Genomic DNA, 15480 nt, shown 5'->3' with positions numbered 1-15480 from the left:
GATGGATGGATGGATGAGTGGATGGATGGATGGATGGATGGATGGATGGATGGATGGGTGAATGGGTGGATGGATGGATGGATGGATGGATGGATGGATGAATGGGTGGATGGATGGGTGGATTTCCAGTCACATGAATATGGAGCAGCTGCTGACACGCGAGGAGCAACACCACCAGTGTCCTTCTGAATGCTCCTGGGTTTCTTGTCGCTTCACCAGGGAAGTTCTGTTTGTTCTCTCTAGGACAGCTCAGAGATGATACAAGAATATTGATAGAACCTTTGATAGAACCCTGGGCTATTAACCATTATCCCTCTACAAAGGTTCTCCATGGCCGTCAGATATTTGCCAGGCTGCAGGACCCTTGATGGCTCTTTCTAGAACCTCTTATTCTTAGCGTGCGCAGACAGCATGACAGCACCTTCCTTCTAATGAACGTTGTCACTCCTGAACATCAGCTGGTGCAGATGTTGGATCAGATACTTCCCTAAACTCCACTTTCCCCAGAAGGAACACTGGTTTCTGTTCTTCAAGAGATAGAACAGCAGCATGGAGGTGAGGTGAGGTCGACACATGAGGAAGAAATCCTGAGGGAAGCCCCCGACTACTAGACGAGGACCAGAGGAGCAGAAGGAGCAGTGAGGCTCCTGCCAAGCTGAAGCAGGCACCTGGTGGCACCGCGAGCACCAGCCTGGCGTCCATTTGATTCTCACAAGATGTGATGAATGTTTGACTGACCACAAAGTTACTGAAGGACCACTCATCAAATTACTTTGCTGCACTTGACTTGCGCAGTCACTGCAGCAGTTGTTTTGAAGTGCGTTCACTCAAACGTTCCAGTATGGAAGACGTGGCTAAGCTAACATGTTAATTCCTCCTGAGCTTCACCTGTCAACCTTTGCAGCTGTAACACCTGCAGACACAAGGATCCAATCCTGACGGATCTGCAGCCTTTGACGTGCCCATCCAACACGGGGCGATAGAGAAGACGTTCACAGTTGGCAGCACGGACGTTCCTTGTTTTGAGAGCAGAGGATCTTCAGCTTCCAGCCAACGTAACGAATCACGCAAACGTAACCGCAGAAGTGTGAGCTTCAATCCTCATGACTCTGTGAGAACAGATAGAAGCTACAAATGCTACGTTACGCTAAGTGTCCAGTTTTCTCTGTAAATGAAGTGAAATAGAAGAGGCTGGTTCTGGACCGGTCATGAGAGAACTTTTGTTGGGATTTGATGCTAAATTAATCAAACGATAATTAGTGGATGTGCATCTGCACTGCTTGAGGAGGGAACACGTCCACGTTTCAGTGTCATGGCGACGCTACTGCGCTGGTTGTGCACCTGTGGCTGTAGTGCTGAAGTAACCATCCTGCAGGTGTAGGGTCGCCCAGTCTCAGCAGGTGGTCCTGCAGGTGTAGGGTCGCCCAGTCTCAGCAGGTGGTCCTGCAGGTGTAGGGTCGCCCAGTCTCAGCAGGTGTCTTCTTCTTCTTCTTCTTCTGTCTGCTGCACCAGCCTGTGACCCTGCAGCAGCCCTGCTGGTGTTTCAGCCCTCTGACCAGTTTAGCTGCTGGAGGATTTGCAGTGGAGCCGAGGACCAACCACCTCAGGCTCAGGAAGGAGCGACAGAGCCCTCTAGTGGGTGAATAGGAGAGCAGCAGCCATTGTGGCTCATTGAAGTCCAGTTGGCTACTAATTCTATCAAGTCTCAGCAGCCCTGACCTCACCAGCAGCACATGGACGTCTGCTTCTTTAAAAAAAAAACACCTCAATGTTCCATTCATAGGTTTCTTACACATCTGAACTTTTGAAAACCAAGGAAGGCACTGAGTTGTGTGAGGGTTATGATTGATGACCATCGTCCTGAAACCTGGGACAGGACAGACGCTCACGCCGAGGCCTCCGACTGAGCTGGCCAGATGTCAGCAAGGCACACTTTTAGCTTGTCAGCTGGTTTTGTTTTTGTTTACTTTTGGTTTTTGGTCTCCGTGTTGAATGAAGATGGACTCCTCGTTTTACCGACAGAATCCCAGGTATATGTTTGGCTTTAAGGGTCAGTCGGAGCAGGACTCAGCCTTGACAAGCGAATCTTGAGCTTCCTTTCTGCCTGAGCACCACAATCATACTCCAGTCCTGCAGAAGTTCAGTTCCCCCCACCGCTGATAGTCTGGACAGCTGCTATGAACGTGTGGTTACACACTTCAGTCTCAGCTCCCGCGTGAGGACCTGATACTTTGGTCACACAGCACGCGTGTACTTGTACCGCTGGTGGACATTCATCGATGCGTTGTGTTTTTGAAGTGACCGACGACGCCTCGTCACACCCTCTATTTTTGAGCCCTTTAAAGGCCTAAAACTCTGCTCTTCCACTCTGATGGGAGTTGGTCGAGTTTCAAAGGCCACCAGTGTTTGGCTCAGGAAGTTTGACAGTTGACTCACCCTTTTATCGTTTCTTGCAGTTACACTGCAGCCTGATTAGCAGCACAACCCCGATAACACACACACACACACTTCTGCTTCTTTATTCCAAGTGAACAAAGTGGATCAAAGACATAAATATAAAAAGACTCTGCCGAACAAAGTGGAAGAGTGAAAACTGGCATCAACATCCATCCTTCTGTACATCAGGTTTATATATTTATGTTTATATTAATACATACGTTTACTGCTTCTTCTGGAACAACATTGAATGTCTTCATGTTTCAGAGTCTCACAGAATTCTGTCAGTGTTCATTTAAAAGGAAGGGCCACTAAAGTGCATTCACAGTGCTGAACGTGTGAATGTGTGGTGAGACCTGGGACAGGCCGCTTCTGGTGCGTCGGTTCTGTCTCTGGTTCTGACAGCAGCACGTCTCTGAGAACAGGAGCGTTCCTGCTCAGTCGCCACTGGAACCCTGACTCCTGGCAGCCGTGTTGCTGAACAACGGAACCATTTAAAGCTTTGTGACGAAGTTCTAGAAACGCGCGTCTGCTAGACCACCTCTCACGACTGAAGTGATGACGCATGAACAACATTCCAGGTTCACAAGTCAAAGTCATGGAAAACACGACATGAAGAGTTGAAAGCTGCTGTGTAGCACTGGCCTGAAGTGGGCCGTGGTCCATAGACACAGCGCCAGGCTCAGCAGGGAAGTGACGCTCGCTAGCAGGACCAGCAAACACGTGAGCTCAACCGATCACCTTCCGTCTCTCCCGACTCCACTGTTTCTCTACGAAGGTAAATGAGCCACGACATCAGCTGACCAGTGGTGTGAGGCCCGCCCCCTCCGGCGCCCATCACTGTGCTCACAATATTTCATGTTTCACATCAAAAACTGTGGTCCAAACCCACTTTGAGCAACAAACAGTCCCAGTGACTCCGAAGCTGCCGAGGAGCGGCGAGCAGCTCTGAGCGCCACCCTGCGGTCGCAGCACAGGAAAAAATCAAAGGCAGCGAACGTTTGAAGAAACGACATCCGGACTTTCGGTTTGGTGCCGTGCAGCAGAGCAGCGCTGGCCGCCGCTACAGACACGTGCACCACAGACACGTGCGCCACAGACCGCCGGCTAAAATCAATCGCACTTTTGTTTGTGGGAGCCGAAGTTTGGCTGAGCTGAACTCACGGTTCCATTGAGGGGTGGAGGGGGCAGGACTCACAGTTCCACTGAGGGGTGGAGGGGGCCAGGGGTGACTGATGGATGAGTGTGTTCTTCCACAGCGACGCGGCGTTCGTTCGCAGCTCTGTCACATCCTCAGCGTCCAACGCTGGCACATCATCTCTTCCTCTTCTTCTGCTGCCGCAGCACCTTCCTCCTCTTCATGATGATGGCATGCAGCTTCTCCAGACCCTCCTGCAGACCCTCGCCGATGATCGCGCAAGCTGGCTGCAGGTGCCAGGGTGTAGCGGAGCTGAGCTCCCCCAGAGCCAGCAGGCTCTCCACCTCGGCCAGGCTCAGACAGTTCCTCAGGTCCTGCTTGTTGGCCACCACCAGCACTGGAACGCCCTGGTTCTCCGACAGGCGGGTGATCTTGTGCAGTTCTGTCTTGGCCTCCTCGATCCTCTCGGTGTCCACAGAGTCCACCACGAACACGATGCCGTCGGCGCAGCGGGTATAGGAGCGCCACAGTGGCCGCAGCTTCTCCTGACCGCCTACGTCCCAGAAGTGGAAGGATGCAGCTCGCCGGCCATCGCCCAGGGACACTTTAATCTTCTCAGTGTTGAAACCTTTGGTCGGGACAGTGTTCACAAATTCATCGAACCTCAGCCGGTACAGAACGGTGGTCTTGCCGGCACAGTCCAGTCCCAGAATGACGATGTGGAGAGCCTGGAAAGGCGTGAAGCAGGGGAAGAGGGAGCGGCGGTCTGACAGGCTGTTCCCCATCTTGGCAGCAGAAGTCCTCAGTAGACCTGGACCAGGCTGCTTCTGCAGGAGCCAACAGGACACAGTGAGTCGCAGCACAACAGCGGCCAACAAGTGGCCACCTCCTTTCTGCCCTGCGCTCCACGTCCTGACGTGAGCGGGGCAGCAGGGCGGATGGCGCGCATCCACACACGCAGGAGGCTTAGACGGGCGGATTTCTAATCAGTCCCCCGGTAACCGACAGGCTGCCTCTGAGAGGCCGCTGAGCCTCCGGGCGGACCTCACCGGTCTGGTTCGGCTCAGACCGACGCGTCTTTATCTCGGGCTGAAATGGACGTTCGACCGTCAGAGCGACAACCTGCTGATGAAGAACCTCCCGGTCGGCAGCAGGAACCCCCGCACCTCATTAATGACAACACATCCAGAATCTGCATGACTTGCAGGTTGATTCGGCGCGGATGGTTCCCGTGGAGAACCGAGCCCGCGGACTCAGGAGGGACCGCTCCCTCCCGCCCTCCATCCGCTGAGGCAGAAAAACCGTTGACAGGTGATATGTTCTAAAAAAGTTTGACATTTAGTCGGAATCCAGTGTTGCTTGGTGAATAAAAATATACCCGAATTGAAGAGTGGGACGAGGCCAACCAGTAAACGTCCTCGACCCGGAACAACACCTTCGGCTCGACCCCCGGTACTGCCGCCGCCGTTTATTTCAGAGGTTTTCCGAGGGAGTCTGGCGAGTGATTCTCCACGCGACTGCGTCCGTGGCCAACAACAAGTGTTTCAGCGAGAGTCTGGAAGTGAACCGGTCCTCCCGAGACCCGGCCCGAGCCGGAGCCCGGCGGCGTTTAACGTGGATGACACGCGAGGACAGACTCACAGTAACGGTACACGGCAGATTAACGGCAGCTGCCACGGTCGCCGGGGTGACTAGCAGTAATACTGCAGTACACCTACCTTCTTAGACAGTCAGTGGCTACAGGAACGTCCCGACTAGCCGAGCTCATCTTGCTGCTGCTCCGAAGCAAACACCCTCGCCAGGGCTCCTGCCAGGCACCCCGCTTCCGGTGCGGACTTTCAAAATAAAACCACCTCCCAACAGTTTCAGTTACACGTTCTATTTTCTCTCATTTCTCTTTAATAACGTCTGGCCAAGATTTCAGCAGGACAGTATTTACGCCTCATCTATGTGTACAAATACACACAGGCTGATTGACAGGTGCAGAGCGTAGCACTGATTGTAGTACAGTGTAGTATAGAGGGTAATAGTGTGTAGTTCAGATAGTAGCATTGAGTGTATTACAGAATGAAGTACAGAGTGCAGTATTGGGTATATTACCCAGTACAGAACAGAGCATATTATTTAGTGTGTTACAGTGTAGTAAAGTATTGAATGAAGTACATTGTAGTATTGTGACATATAAAGTTTAGTATAGAGTGCAGTATTGACTAATGTGTGATAAAGTGTAGTACTACCGTATTACTGACAGTAGTGTAGTTTTAGTGTAGTGTAGTATGGAATGTTGTACAGTGTAGTATAGAGCGTAGTAATGAGAGTATTATAGTGTCAAATTGAGTGTGGTTTTGAGTTTAGTAGTGTAGTACAGTTTAGTATTGATTGTAGTGCACTGCAGTACAGATTGTAGTCCAGAACATTGTATTGAGTGTATTACAGCAAAGTGGAGTGTGTGGTAGCAACCGTAGTACTGCGCAGTACTAGGAGGGCTCCGCGGGGGGGAGACGACTCTCATTGGCTTCTGTTCTGTCTCTTTAATGGGATTTGAACATGTTTTGCTTTTTAAAGTATTTTTAAAGTAGTCTTCACTGTGAGGACTCCATGTTCTCATAGACCTCCGTTAGCAGCTCCACCACTAGAGGTCGCTGTACAGAACAAATCAACTCATAACTCTCACATTTTCCAACTTTATTCACGCTCCCACCAAAACGACTCACGGTGGAAATCGGCATCAAGAAGTTTCAAACACAGGCGGACGAGGAGGACATGAGTACTCGTCTTGGAATCCCACTAAGTCCAAACGCAGCTGCAGTCCACTGCAACAACACAACACTCATAAGACGACATTCCAGACGTCAAGTACGCACAGGAGGAACCGGGGTTCTGGTCCAGCACTGACACGGATATGAAACAGGTTTTCAGATCCAAAATACATTTGATACAATCTTAGAACTCCATCAAACAAAATAAGTTAGAAGAAATGTTGGACAAATTATTCTAAATTAGTATTTACAGATGAGAACAAACTCCCTGGGAGGAGGAAGCATGTGGTGGTGATAGGAGTTTACAGTGAAAGATACAAGTCATGACCATCAAATCACAGGAAGCCGTCAGCAGGAGGAGGCCGGGGTCTGACGGCCGCCGCCGGCCCGGAGAGAACCGGACCTCCAGCCAGCTGAGGCACACACACTGCTTGCTCTCTCTCTCTCTCTCTCTCTCTCTCTCTCTCTCACACGTGTAGAGTCCTGGAAACAGCACCAGGAGGAATAGCAAATACTGTAAAACTGTAAGGTGCCAAAGTAAAATCTGTTTCTTGCCAACAGTCTGAGTCGTTCAACTGGTTTGAGAGGTGTTGCCACTGGTGTGACTGGTGTAGATCTGGCCAGCTCAGGAGGCTGCGACAGCTAAAACACTCATGAGTTCATGATATTTAATAAACCACTTCAGAAAGACAGTTTCACCACAACTGGACCTACTTGGTGCAGCTCCCGCTGTTTGAGGGGCCCAGGGTTCCTTCCATGTCCCAGCCCCCACCATCTCTGGCCGTCTTCTCAGCCGTTAGACTGTTGCTGTTAAATAAAGATCCTGACCAGCGGGTTCATGACAGGACGAATACAAGAGTCCACATCTAAAAGTCCAGGAGCACGACCCAAACACTCCGAACGCAAGTTTGACGGTCAAATGAAATCAAGTACAAGTCCACATTAAAATAATATTTGGATAGGTCTCACACTCGACCGGAACCTCACCGGGTTCTTTCTCATCCTACACCATCAGCTGAGTTCACGGTGAAGGTGCTTGTAGCCTCAGCTCAGCTTTGCCTGGGACTGTGAAGGGAGGTGGCGCCGCCGTGTCCTGCAGAGGCGGTGATGCGTGAGACGCTCTAGAGTCCATCGCTGATCAAAGCCCTGCTGTCTCACACATCACCGCGGCAGAAGCCTTTTCTGACTCGCCGACATCTTAGCTGGTGCAGCCGGAGGTGAGCGGGACACCGCCTTCCCAACCGGCGCGCGCCGTCAGAGGAACAGTGATTAACAGTGAATTCAAGATTCCCCGTTAGCGACGGGATCATGATCAGAATACTACAATAGGAAGAGAGCCACTCATTAATTACAGCAGTTAATAAATGACAAAGGTGACAACCTTGGATTGCACAGATTCAAAGCAGAACGCAGAGACATAAAGAAGACGAGCTGCTGTCAGAGCAGACGGCGCTCAATCTGCCCACTCGCCGCGCCATGGAGGAACAGTCGCAGCGCTTGAAACAGAGTTTGGAATGAAATGGGTGAAGTTTGAGGCGTCTGATAAAGTGCTCTAGGATTTACCTTCAAGTTTTCAAAGCTACGTTTTTATCCTTCCGTTCGCCTCCAGGACAACGAGCCAACCACAGACCAGAGCAGGTCACCACATGCTAGCTCCCTATTTACAACTGAGGGCTGGTGTCAAAGGTCAAAACTCAGCACATCCCACACCAACATCTGCCTGGTCAACATCTGGCCACAGTTGTCTTGCCACTGAGATCCAAGACGCTGAGCGAGCAAATTCAAGACAACCCAGATTAAAGTCGCTCCTGGTTGGTGGTGGAGACGCCGATCCATGCCAGGGACACCGCTCACGTTTGCATCCAAGGCCACGACACCTGAGTGACCTCTTCAGTTACGAGGTGACGGTGTCCTACGGATTGTTTTCTTGTTTTGTCATAATGAAGCTCTCGTTATCGATGGTAAGCAGACCCTACGAGGAAGCGCCTGTGGTGACCTCATCGAGTGGCAGCAGCGGCGTTTAGCCAGAACGATGCTGAAACACCAAAATAACCTCTACAGTGTGAAAGAGCTGCTGTGCAACCATCGCTGCAACGCTGGTTGTCTGTACGACCCCACCGTGCCAGCAGCCGCCGGCGCGTTTCTGCATGTTGGAGGAGGAGCTACGCAGGGACCGGAGCAGCTCAGCTCAGGGTTGAATGTTTACAGCTAGCACAAGTATTACAAAGATGGTGACCATGGTGACGCTCAACTGCTGTCAGTCAGGCTGAGCTGCTGCGTCTTCTGTGTTTCTAGGTGTCCATCGAGAACTTCCCCAACGCCTAATTTCTAGTTCTCTTGGATCTACGAGGTATGGATCTTTCCTGGGTAAAAACATCATGGTACTGTGACACTGCAGGAGGAGGAGAAGAGGAACACGTGGACCGTCTGACCCTCGCTTGCACGGCAGTGTCAGGTCCAGTCGGAGGGGTCTGCGCTGTGGTCACACGACAGGATGCGGGATGCTGAAAGGCTTCGTCATCCTGCTGATAGCGGTGGTGTTCCCTCCACAGTCCACGTACTGGTACATCTCCTGAGACACCTGCTCCGCGTGGCCGAAGTACACGGTGGTGACGGTCACCCTGCAGAGACGAGAGAGTCAGGCCACCAACACGCCGCCACGCAGTCAGGAAGACTTGTTGTGGAACTTTACTGGTTCAGTGGAACAAGAGCTCGCTGGCTAACACTGGCAGACCAACAGGAACGTTAACGAGTGCTGTCCTTCTCAACACATGAAATGAAAAATGTTCACGTGTGGAGTGTTTCGAGTAATGCATTACTAATATCCTGCTACTGTAATCCCACTACTTTCATCTGGTTCCCTTTGAGGTCACAAACGTGCTGACAGGTAAGGAAACAGGGTTGATAGCGTGCTCATTGTCTTCCCTCCCCTGGCCACTTGGTGCTCTAAGGTCTGCAATGGTGGGCCAAGTATTGCAAGTGTTTTCCTCAGTATCAGTACTGACGTGCTGTGTGCATGATGCCAGGCATCTTGGCTCCAGCCACATGACCAGGGTAACCAGCTGTGCAATCAAGGTTCAGTGTGTTACCTAAAGACCCAGAACTCAAAGTGGTTTGTAGACTGCAAAGTTCAGGTGCGGTCTGACGACAGCAGGGGCATCCAAGGAGAGCGCAGAGCGCCGCTGCTCTGGAGGGGCGGCCGCTGAGTCAGGAACCTTTGTTCACGCTGTGTGGAACATGTGATCGCAGCGTTGCCCCGTCACCGTGTTTGGTTCAATACTTCAATGATCGATACACACAATGCAAACAAAGGTTCACGTTGTGTGACAGACCCCCCCCCCCCCCACACACACACACACACCCCCTTTGGTGTGCTCATGTGCTTTTGTCAATCAAGGACAGGAGATGCAGACCCTGGCTTGTTCACATGTTGATCGCTGCCTGCAGGATGTGAGCCACACTGAACAGCACAGGAATTTCCTTTGCAGGCATTTTCCTTATCAGGATCCAACTTTTCCAGTTTTTCCAACACCAGCAGTGGTGAATGACGAGTCAGAGCAGGAGCCGATGGCACAGGAGAGTCTCACCCCACACAGACATGCTCCACTCTCTCAAATCCAGGAGCAACGACTTCTCTCCAGTGAGACGAGGTGTCATGGCTGCAGGGGACGCGTCTGAAACAGCAGTGTGTTCATACCACGCGGAACCCAGGGTGCAGGACTTCAGCCGTCATTTAGTTCCATTCACACCGACATATTTTATGTTGACACATCAAATGCAGTTAGAGTGAGTTAGTTTTCACTGCACTTCATCTTTAAGATAAAAAACAACTTACTGCATCATGACGACTATGTTGTGAACCTTGATGGTTTGCAGGGTGCAGTAGTCACTGGAAAAGAAGACAGACGACACGTGTGCATCAAGTGAAAGATACACACAGTCCATGTACAAGTACTACTGACATTAGTCAGTGCTCATGGTCAGTGTTCACAGGCTGCTGGATTTACTGAGGCGGCACACAAAGCTGGACTTCTCCCTGGTTTGATCTTTTTTCTGAGGGAGGACTGAGCAAAACATTGGAACAGCGAGCAGTTGTGCTGTTTTATTGATGTTCAGTAGGTGTGTCTCTTCCTAGACCTTTCAGATATCTCATCCCTGATGACCAGAGTCCAGTGTTCTGTAGGCAAAGTACTTACTACATGTAGCTCATCTCGTCTGCTATGATGGTGGGGACCATGTAATCAATCTGCAGCACACGGAGAGACGAAGCAGTCAGATTTGTACCAGACAGACGCACGGATGGCTGGATCCTGAGCTGTACCTGTTTCATATCCAAGGGCCTGATGGTGGTCGTGTTGCTGATGCGAGATTTACCGATCACAGTCTTGACAAACTGCACCTGGGCGGTGATGTTGGCCACCTCCACGGAGTAGTAGTTGTTGTTGGTGATGTTGAGGGTGTTCTGAGGAAGAACCAGCATGGGACCGGCGCGTGAGTGGAAGATCAACACACAACATCATTGCTATCAGCTGCTCAGGGATGAAGGAGCGCCGGAGGTTCACCGTGATGTTCAGGTAGACGCTGTGCTTCTCGCGATCAGAGCTGACATAAACAGACTTCACCCCGACGTAGGACACATCGATGGAGCGAGGGAAGAGGAAGAAGACCGCCAGGCTGGACAGGAGCAGGCAGACCACTACTGATGCTGTTACATACAACTTCCTGCAGAGGGCGGAAGACAAGCACATGAGTGCAGTACTGAAAACACACGAAGAACAAGACTGACCGAGGGTTCGGCTGAACCGTGTGTGGGTAATGTGGATTACTGGATGCTAACCGCTCATCTACATCGTCAGCCACACTGGTGCTTCGTGCAGTAGAGGAACAACTGCAGTGAAGCCACGAATCGCTTGATTACACAGTTCTTCACCCCCCCCCCCCCCATTTCATTTCTACAATGTGAAACTGTGAACACACACAAGACAAATGTCCTTACGTCCTCCTGGGGCGCAGCCTTTGGTCACTGTATGGAATCAATGCCACCAGTTGATTTTCCTGTCCTGAAACACAGGAACCAATCAATGATGAGAAAATGACATCAGCTGATCGTGAGGCAGACAGAGCATAACACCAGTGAAACCACAGCAGGACCAGAACCACGATTCTAACTGTAGCTGACTGAACCAGTGGATACACACCACCTGGTCAACTCACCCATTCTCACACACACCACCTACTCAACAGCCTTCATCATAGATGTTTCTCATATACTTGGTGTCCTGTTTGACATTGCTTCAGTTAAGGTGGTTTAGCAACAACGCTACACGACATTGTTGTAAACACATGAACCTCAAAACAACAGCACAGGATCAGAGGTTCTGGGAGGACTTTCCTGTCACACTTTGCGGTTCCACTCATTCACCGCTGTTGGGTTAGAGTACCAGCACCGGTTCTACTCAGCACTCTAACCTCTGGGGATCCTGCCAGTGCCCTGGCACGTGGCACACGTCACGCTGTCCCGACCCGTGAACTCCACATAGGGGAACTGTGAGACGTCTCCACCCTTGCTGTCCTCAGTCTGGCTGTCCTCTTCCAGAGGAGATGTCAGGGTGTCCTGACCCTCATCATGGCCTGTCTGCTTGACGAGGTGAGAAAAGGATTTCCCCATTGTCACTCTTGGAAACACAAGGAAGAGAGAGGAACATCTATGAAGAACACAGTCCAGGAGCCAACTGGGTCAGGTCTGCCTGGTCAACCACAACAAAACCTTGGTTTCTTCAACATTGGTTCCCACTGCAGGTGACCAGTGACACCCTGCCAATCACAGAGGGGCAACCACACACAGGCACACCCAGGTCACGCTGAACCAAAAAAAGTGTTTGAAAAATGTCTAAAGAAAGCCTGCAACCACTCAGACTGAGCCAGGGCTCCAGTAACGAAGCCTTGTGGCACAGAATCTATAGATCGAAGCCCAAATATAATAAAATACAAATACATTTGTCAAAAATACAAATTATTAAATGTAGAGGTCGACTGATAGTGGATTTAATGGATAACGATGCTGCTGACAGTCTAAATGAGGAAAAAGCTGATAACTGCAAACTCCACCAACAGTCAAAAGAAAAGAGGCATGAACAGTCGGAAATGAAAACACCGCCACAGGTGTCTTGACCCAAGGCTGAGCCAGCTAACAGTAGCTGAGTGTTAGTGACTGCTACTCAACGCTACTGTTAGCTTGTGCATCTCAACTTTAGTCCACGCGGAGTCGCTTCATCCGCTACGGTAAACGAATGCGAGCAAGTTGGTTGAAGAGAATGCACCAGCTGGTCACGCTCTTTGCAACCGTGAACCAGGGCCAAGCCAGAGGACTCAAGGTTTGCTGGAGGATTACTGAGCTGACGACTGGTTCAGGAAGCTGTGGATTAAACGCAACGATACAAGAAAGAGTTTGGAAAAGGTGGTTTCCAGTGTTAACCCTTTGGTTGCTGTGGCTGTTGTTAACATTCACGCGTCATTTCAAACTTGACATTCATGGCTGGCTGCATTCTGGAGTCATAAAGAAGTAGCCAGGCAGGAAGAACATATTAAAATAAAAACAACAACAAAGGTCACTGTTGTATCATCGTGCTCCTGGAGTGGCTGTCTGTTGATGTGTGAACACAGGTTAATGAGTGACAGGAGACTGAAGACACGTGCTTACAGGATCAGCTGAAAGACGCTGTCAGCAACCACCTGATCCTTCTGAATCAATACTGTCACACCTCAAGCTCCATGAAGGAAAAGCAGCCCCGACCCTGGAGCCTCCTCCACTGGGGAAAACTTCTCCACTGGAGCTCCTCGGCACGCCAGGAACACTGGAAGCCATCGGGAGCATCCAGGTTACAGTTTTCCTCCTCAGAGGACAAAACTCTCTTCCACGTTTCGACTTCTCATATTCAGTCCTACCTTGCAAAGTCCAGATGGGAAGGTTTGAGGCGTGGGAGGCGACGTAGTCTTTGAACACGTTTTTTTGTATTCTGAGCCCTCCCCTCGCAGGTGCCGTCTTTTGGTTATTGGGCTGCAGTCAGAGCCTGAGTTTGGGTCGAGGATCAGCCCATCAGATCCCCCGACTCAGCGCAGGTGGAACTCTTTTGGGTCAACCATTGACCTTTTTGCCCCTCAGGATCTTTTAGGGAACCTGACACGACTGTCTTACTGCGTCCCACCTGGGCGGCGATGGCCTCACTTGTGTGGCTCAACAATCCCCACATTCAAAGACAGACAGCCTTTTGCCACCTGGAGGTTGTGACAGAACGAACGTCAGACCCAAACTGAGGTGAAAGCCAGATTTCAGCAGGGATTTTGCCTTTTTCAGGTTGTGGTCTTACACCTCTGATCAGCTGATCAACAGCCTGTTCAGAGTTATGTGCCGTTTTCAATAACTTGCCTGCGTCACGGTTTTAGTCTCCTGATGCTGTTTCTTCTTTTTTACATTTTGATGCTCTACTTACAACCTGGTTGCAATTTGCCACCATGAAATGTGAACACTTGTGATTTTCCACAGATCTTAAGACTTAGTTCAGCTGTGGGTGACAGTCACTAATACCAAGTCTATAGATGATGAATGTTTGGCAGCCCTCATGCTGACTCAGTGGTATTCATGTTTCCTTGACACACCAGTCTTACATTCCCAATATTCTCTTGATTAATGTCTGGCAATTGTCAGGGAACCAAATCTGAGAAGTTCTATGTGGACGTGTTAGCAAGCTGAACAGAACATGAAACTGTTACATAAACACTGAACAAACAGCATAGTCGTTAAAAACCGAATCAGCAGTTGTTTTTATCCTCAATTGACCAGGTGATTGACAGGTGAAGATGAACGTCTCCCAACAGTTCTGTGGCTGCCACCCTCGTCCTGTCCCCGGTCCACGGTCCCCGAACCCGTCCACCTCCCCTGTACTTACTGCTTTAACTCGGGATACATTTACCTCATCGTCTCACTAACATGAGGATTTTTACTCTTTAATCGGCTATAACAACCAGATGGTGTCTGGACGGTGACGATGGTGGTGTATTACCGGTGAGAAGCCAGTCAGCTGTCCCGAAAACTACTCGACAATTAGCCTGTGTTTAGCTAGCTAGCTAGCTAGCTGGAAGTTAGCAGGCAGCGCAATACTGCCGAACTCTAGCAAAGCTCGTAGCTTCAGCGGGTGGGCTGAGAGCAGCTCGATGAGTCAGTTGTTTCGGCAAGACTTCATCTAAATTTGAGGTCATAAAAGTAGAAATAATTACCTGAAAGCGGCCGTTTACTCAACGGATTAACCCACTTCTGCTGGGCTGGCGACTTTATAGCGGTTTATCATCCAAGAAACAGACATGCGCGACTATGATGCCTTCAGGGCCATGGGAAAAGCGCGATCTCGTAACAGCACCGTTGACCGCTACAAAGTTCTCTCTAGTCAAGCGAATAATGCCAAGAAATTCACCTAAATTATAGAGTTTCGTTAGTTTATATTTTAAACAGTCCTACGTTAAGCTGCATCAACGAGTCCAATAGTATTATAACCATAATTATTTCTATTGAAACGCGTTTTTTGTGCAGTCAACCGCACACAAACTTCATGTACATACCCGGATGACGAGCGTGACAGTGCGTCTACGTTTGACCTGTCCATCAATATAATCACTCCGCCCCTCAGGTATTGCGACACAATCACGGATTTTTTATTTGTAGTGTTCATTCATTCACACGTCCAGTTTTTCTGGGTCGTGTTGGTGTTTCTCTCGAATATCTCAACAGTTACAGAACTACAGGCGTCACAGACCGGAGAGTCAAGACTGAGTCCAACAGTCCGTGAAGACGAACCCCGTGGGAGCGGAGCACGCAGTACCACCGTGACCGCGAGATGGAGCCACGAGCACATGGAGGGCTTCATCCCGAGACTCAGGTGGCGCCCCACACCTGACCCCTCGGACTTGCCGATTGGCCGCGTCGTGTTTGTTTTGACGTATAAAAACAAATCGTGGTCATTGGCCGACCACCACACATCAATCATCGGCCACACCCACGCTGTGTTTTTTTAGTTCTATTCTTTATTTCTGATTTATTGAACACCACCTACATTTCGTGCAAACGTTTTACCTTCAGTATGTGCAGCAAACTCG

The 15480-nt window shown here is 50.2% G+C and overlaps 2 protein-coding genes across 5 annotated transcripts; both read right to left on the bottom strand.

The window, feature by feature from the left end:
- Positions 1-2503: 2503 nt before the first annotated feature.
- On the bottom strand, positions 2504-5424 carry LOC147241095 (ADP-ribosylation factor-like protein 4A). Of its 2 annotated transcripts, none has more exons than XM_086193740.1 (2): positions 5293-5424; positions 2504-4401 (listed from the first exon to the last, which is right to left on the bottom strand). In XM_086193740.1, exon 2 carries the CDS (start codon positions 4357-4359, stop codon positions 3751-3753), a length of 609 nt encoding a protein of 202 aa, XP_086049866.1. In that variant the 5' UTR covers positions 4360-4401; positions 5293-5424; the 3' UTR covers positions 2504-3750. The 2 variants fall into 2 exon arrangements, with proteins under 2 accessions (XP_086049866.1, XP_086049867.1); XM_086193741.1 differs by lacking the exon at positions 5293-5424 and adding an exon at positions 4953-5267.
- Positions 5425-6778: 1354 nt separating this feature from the next.
- Positions 6779-14772, bottom strand: tmem106bb (transmembrane protein 106Bb). Of its 3 annotated transcripts, XM_086193836.1 has the most exons (10): positions 14608-14700; positions 13279-13608; positions 13034-13187; positions 11803-12008; positions 11330-11393; positions 10896-11055; positions 10655-10795; positions 10530-10579; positions 10169-10222; positions 6779-8954 (listed from the first exon to the last, which is right to left on the bottom strand). In XM_086193836.1, the coding sequence occupies exons 4-10, from the start codon at positions 11999-12001 to the stop codon at positions 8816-8818; spliced, it is 807 nt and encodes a 268-aa protein (XP_086049962.1). In that variant the 5' UTR covers positions 12002-12008; positions 13034-13187; positions 13279-13608; positions 14608-14700; the 3' UTR covers positions 6779-8815. The 3 variants fall into 3 exon arrangements, with proteins under 3 accessions (XP_086049962.1, XP_086049963.1, XP_086049961.1); XM_086193837.1 differs by lacking the exon at positions 13034-13187; XM_086193835.1 differs by lacking the exons at positions 13034-13187; positions 13279-13608 and having other exon boundaries at positions 14608-14772.
- Positions 14773-15480: the final 708 nt, after the last annotated feature.

The sequence above is a fragment of the Aulostomus chinensis genome, chromosome 22 (genome assembly GCF_037954235.1).
Source record: "Aulostomus chinensis isolate RoL2024-O1b breed Wild chromosome 22, RoL_Achi_v1.0, whole genome shotgun sequence".
In the NCBI taxonomy this organism is placed as follows: Eukaryota; Metazoa; Chordata; class Actinopteri; order Syngnathiformes; family Aulostomidae; genus Aulostomus; species Aulostomus chinensis.
Note: the sequence above shows the minus strand (reverse complement) of the source record. Positions and strands in the feature narration are given on the sequence as shown.

Excerpts from the sequence above, each read along its gene's own strand:
- LOC147241095 (XM_086193740.1), bottom strand. The coding sequence starts at position 4,359 with ATGGGGAACAGCCTGTCAGACCGCCGCTCCCTCTTCCCCTGCTTCACG.
- tmem106bb (XM_086193835.1), bottom strand. The coding sequence starts at position 12,001 with ATGGGGAAATCCTTTTCTCACCTCGTCAAGCAGACAGGCCATGATGAG. Across the intron at positions 11,394-11,802 it reads CACTGGCAGGATCCCCAGAG|GACAGGAAAATCAACTGGTG; the intron begins GTTAGAGTGCTG and ends CCTGTGTTTCAG. Across the intron at positions 10,223-10,529 it reads GACGAGATGAGCTACATGTA|TGACTACTGCACCCTGCAAA; the intron begins GTAAGTACTTTG and ends CTTCTTTTCCAG.